This window comes from Penaeus chinensis, chromosome 38, assembly GCF_019202785.1.
Source record: "Penaeus chinensis breed Huanghai No. 1 chromosome 38, ASM1920278v2, whole genome shotgun sequence".
NCBI lineage: Eukaryota > Metazoa > Arthropoda > Malacostraca > Decapoda > Penaeidae > Penaeus > Penaeus chinensis.
Window position 1 is genome coordinate 21,654,539 of NC_061856.1, and position 5,000 is coordinate 21,659,538.

General features: G+C 33.2%; 1 protein-coding gene across 2 annotated transcripts in view; it reads left to right on the forward strand.

Moving 5' to 3' along the window:
• Positions 1–5,000, forward strand: part of LOC125045895 (glutamyl aminopeptidase-like) — a 9,517-nt gene that overhangs the window by 1,421 nt on the left and 3,096 nt on the right. For both annotated transcript variants that reach the window (XM_047643481.1, XM_047643480.1), the window contains exons 3-8: positions 12–145; positions 558–661; positions 1,974–2,095; positions 2,931–3,134; positions 3,493–3,566; positions 3,718–3,850. In XM_047643481.1, coding sequence (XP_047499437.1) covers positions 12–145; positions 558–661; positions 1,974–2,095; positions 2,931–3,134; positions 3,493–3,566; positions 3,718–3,850 — 771 coding nt within the window. The remainder of the gene's footprint in view (positions 1–11; positions 146–557; positions 662–1,973; positions 2,096–2,930; positions 3,135–3,492; positions 3,567–3,717; positions 3,851–5,000) is intronic.

Consider the following 5,000-nt stretch of genomic DNA (forward strand, 5'->3'; position numbering starts at 1 on the left):
TTCACAATTAGGGTGATGTGGGTGCTATCATGGACACCTGGACAAGACAAATGGGCTATCCTGTGGTGAATGTGGTGAGGTCAGCCCCAGACACCTTCACTCTAACGCAGGAACGCTTCCTGCAAGACCCAACAGCTGAATACGAGTAAGGACTTTTCTTCTTACTTTTTCTTTCTTTCTTTTTCTCTTTTAGAAAAGCTTGTTCACTACTATACCTTTTCCGTTGATAATTTTATATGACATTGACGTGATTGTAAAAATTGATTCAATAATTTTTGGTACCTATGTAAATATGGAATTATTTGAATGATTTGCATATAAAAGAATGTTATATGTAAGCTGTTAGCAAGTTATTATTGGATGCTAGCCAACACAACATTGTGAAACACAACATTGTCTTAATTTTTCTCTCACACTGTGGTATTAGTAACTGACCATGACAATATTGTTTAGTGGCATTTTATTTGCTTACCTTCTTTGTGTATTTTATAGTATTTTGGAAGCTATTATCCCTACATATTTCTTTATTATTGATTATCCTTTTTCAATGCCAACAGTCCATCTGAGTCAGAGTTTGGATACAGATGGGATATTCCTATTGGATACATTACTTCTCACACTTCTCTTAACAAGACTTGGCACTATCTGGAGCAGGAGTTAGGTATGTACATTATCGTGATGAACTTTGTTTTCATTCGTAGTTTGCATTGTGTTTTTTTCAACTAAAGTTCCATTTTTTTTTGTAATGCATTTCCTTTCTGTCTGCTAAACCTGTTTTTATAAATGTAGTCCTCAGTTTAGGGTATAGATCCCTTCCTTATTCTGTACTGTAAAATGAAATAACTTGAAAAGACCAATTATTCCCATAAGAAATAACTAGAAATAATAAATTGTATTCCTCAATCTCCTGCCCTGACTTTATGGCTCTTAGAATTTGGAAAATCATTGAATTCAGAATAATAAAACCCTTTAAATAAATGGAAGGATTTGTATAAATTGTTATACACAATAATGTAAAAATATGCCAAGCTCACTTAAAAGATAGAGAAAAGCATGGAGAATGACAGTTGAGGATCAGGGTAGCATAGTCATTCAGGGAAACAGGGGTCTAGGTGGGACATGGGGATGGGATACATTCCTTGAATCCCTTGTGCCTCTTTTCCCAGTGTGGCTTTGCAAAAAGAGCTATCCAGCATAGCTTTTGCTGCTCCTCTTCTACTTGTTAACTTTTTTCACAGCATTGAAAACATTCTCTGACCTTTTGTGCAACTTTCAAACTTTCCCTGATGATGTCAAGTGCTGCATTTACAAGATAGAAAGGCTTGCCACTTGACAGTCCATTCTTAATGCAGTTCTTTTGCTTTTCCTCTTTCTTTGTAAAATGCTTTCACCATGTGCTATTTTGTCATAATGCATATTAAATAGTTGCAGTGCTTCTGATCTTCAGTCCACATACCCATCATTTCTCCAATCTTTTAATTGTGATGCTATGAAACTGACGCATGAGTGTACTTTTGGGGGAACCCAGTCTAACTGTCTTTTTTAATTTGTTTGCCTAGATTGGTTGCACAGATGAATGAATCAAAATGCTGTATAACATTGTTTCATAGTACTGATACTCCTGCACTTTCTTTTCTTCTTTTTGTCGTAATCATTAATTGGCATCCTGTTGGGAGCCATTTTTGAGATTGATATTTTGTAAGAGGAGCAAAAACGTCAATTTATGGGTGAGCCCAGATAGTAAGCACTATGTGGGAGGGAGTAGAGGTAGAAGGAAATCATGAGAACCACTCACTGATGCACCAAATCTTTGCTCAAAAATACCATTATTTTGAATCACTTGTACCAAAAAAGAAAAGTGGGAGTCATGAAAAGAAATCATATTAAAGCAAAATGCTGCAAACATGACCTCATTGGCAGACTATTATCATAGAAGGAAAATATCGTAAACAAAACTACGTTATATTTTTCAGTGCAGATAAAGGTAGACCCTGAAGTCAGCTGGATAAAACTGAATGTGAACCAGAAGGGCTACTATAGAGTCAATTATGAACCAGCCATGTGGGACCAGCTTGCAGACCTCTGTGCTGAGCAAGTAAGTGTGGACTGAATAGACCACTTGTGATTATTGAGTATGATGTATATAGTGGAGGTAATAGATACTTATCTTGGTTGATGCTAACATGTCTCTATTAATCAATTCATCTCTCTACTATTCAGTGTGTGAAGGGATAATGTAGAAATAACACAAACAAAAATTGATATAGTGTCTAGTTAGCATTACAGTAATGAGGTAGGATTCTTTTTCATTTTATTTAAAAGCAATACATGTTTTATTAATTTTTCTGTAAGATAGGCTCAAGATGCAAATTTGGTTGTTACTGTCAAACCACACAACAAGTTTAAGGGAGAGGAAAAGTCTCATGTGATGTGGGTGTAGATATACAGTTTTTTTACACTTAGAAGTCGCTAGTTCACCCTTTTTCTTATCCCTTTACCACTACCTCCTCCACCTCCACCTCCACCTCTTCCTCCACCTCTCCCTTCACCTCTACCACCACCTCCACCTCTACCACCACCTCCACCTCTACCACCACCTCCACCTCTACCACCACCTCCACCTCTACCACCACCTCCACCTCTACCTCTACCTCTACCACCTCAACCACCACCACCACCACCTTTTATCATCCTTGTCGTCATCTTCATTACCATCACGTTGTCGTCACTCTCATCTTTCCTGTAGCTGAACCTTTTTTCAATATGGTGATTAATCTTAGCTATTTACTGATGTTATCTAACCAGTAATTATCTGGTTTTCCTCTCTGAATCCCCGGTTACATTATCTTGTTATATTTTGGAGCTCATTATTAGTATTTTTTTTTTCGTTTATGTATATATATATTTTTTTTGTCTATTTCTATCTGCAGGTTCTACACCAACCAGACCGTGCTAGTCTCTACAATGATGCCTTAGCTCTTGCCGATGCTGAACTGCTGGATTACCCCGTGGCCTTAAACCTCACGCGCTCATTGGCTTTTGAAACAGACTATGTGCCTTGGGTTGCTGCTGCCGGTCATCTGATTGACATGGAGAAACTGCTGCTTGAAACCCTTGTCTACCAGCCATTTAGTGTAAAGTATCTAAATGTGAATTGGTGAAAGATATTTAGTTCTGTAAGCACTTCGTTAGAAGACATTTATGCCATTGTAACTGTAGCTTATGATTTGATGATATATATATATATATATATATATATATATATATATATATATATATATATATATATATATATATATATATATATACATATGTATGCATATATATATATATATATATATATATATATACACATATGTATGCATATATATATATATATATATATATATATATATATATATATATATATATATATATATATATATATATATATATATATATATATATATATGTTTTTATATACATGTTAAGTTATCTCTGTTTTCTTTATAGGACTATGTTTTAACTTTGGTGGAACCAATCTACAGTTCTCTCGGATGGACTGACACAGGAGACCACCTTCAAAAGTATGTTTATTTTCATCAGTTCACTATTACCATTGCCATATTATCTTGTAATTAGTATTAGAAGAAATGAGAAGGAAAGAACATTTATGATATATTGAATTAAACCATACCTAGATTTGAGGTTAGTGTGATGTCCTTTGCCTTTGGAAAGATTGTTGCGCACAGAAGTGGTCACTGTTGCCTGCGCAAGTGGAAGCAAAGGCTGTCTGCAAGAAGCAGCAACAGAGCTGGGATCCTGGATCAATGACATCACTCACCCTCTGCCAGTTGGGACCAAGAGACAGGTATGGGAAGGAGAGCAGTTGTTAGGGACTTGTTGTTTTTATGCAGAATTTGCATTTTATTTTAGTATCTGGCCTTATGAACTATATTCATGTTGACAAATGTAGAAAAGGTATGAATGCGAATGAATATCTTCACAATACAAGAGATGTATTTGACCAGTTTTGATTACATCTTCGACAGAAATACATGTATTTCTGACGAAGATATAATCAAAACTGGTCAAATACAAGATATTCATTCTCATTCATTCCTTTTCTACATCTGGCCTTATATTTTCATATTGGATGTACATTTTATTCTTCTTTACCTTTTCCTGATTTTATTTTTTGGATATTTATTTTTCTTCTTCTCATATGTAATAGTGTTTTGTTCTTATCCATTGTATTTTTTGATGTTAAGATTATTATTATTATTATTATTATTGTTATTATTATTATTATTATTATTGTTATTATTATTATTATTATTATTGTTATTATTATTATTATTATTATTATTATTGTTATTATTATTATTATTATTATTATTATTGATACTGTTGTAATGGTTATAGTTATTATTATTACAATTATTATTATTATAATTGTATTTGTTATTATAATAATAATAATAATTGTTATTATTACTATTATTATTAGTATTAATAATTAGAGATCTTTACTTATCACTTGAACATATTTTGTTATACAGACATTTTTATTTCCTTTGTTAATCCTGGACAGTGGACATGACATGTATACAAGGATTTTGATTTACTGATTTTTTTTGTTGGTTTTAGTTTACTAATAGATGGCTCATCTTAGTCACAAAGAAGTCTGTTACTAGGCCAACCTGGTTTCATCCATTTACCACATTTCTTGAATTTAGGAGAATTTTTTTTATATTTTTGTTATTATTAGCATTGTTGATCCACTTGCCCAAGATGGCAAAAATACATGCCCTGTCCATTGTAATTCAAGTTTATTAATTGTTTTTACACAAAGATGGCTCTACAAGTGCCTAGTCATCAAGGAATCAATTATTAGTCCTACGTATCTCACCTGTTTACCATTTTCCTTGATTTTGGAAAGATTCTTTGGTATTATTTTATCACCTGTTCTTAGGATTTTAGTAACATTATAGTAATCATAATTCTAGTGATGATAATAA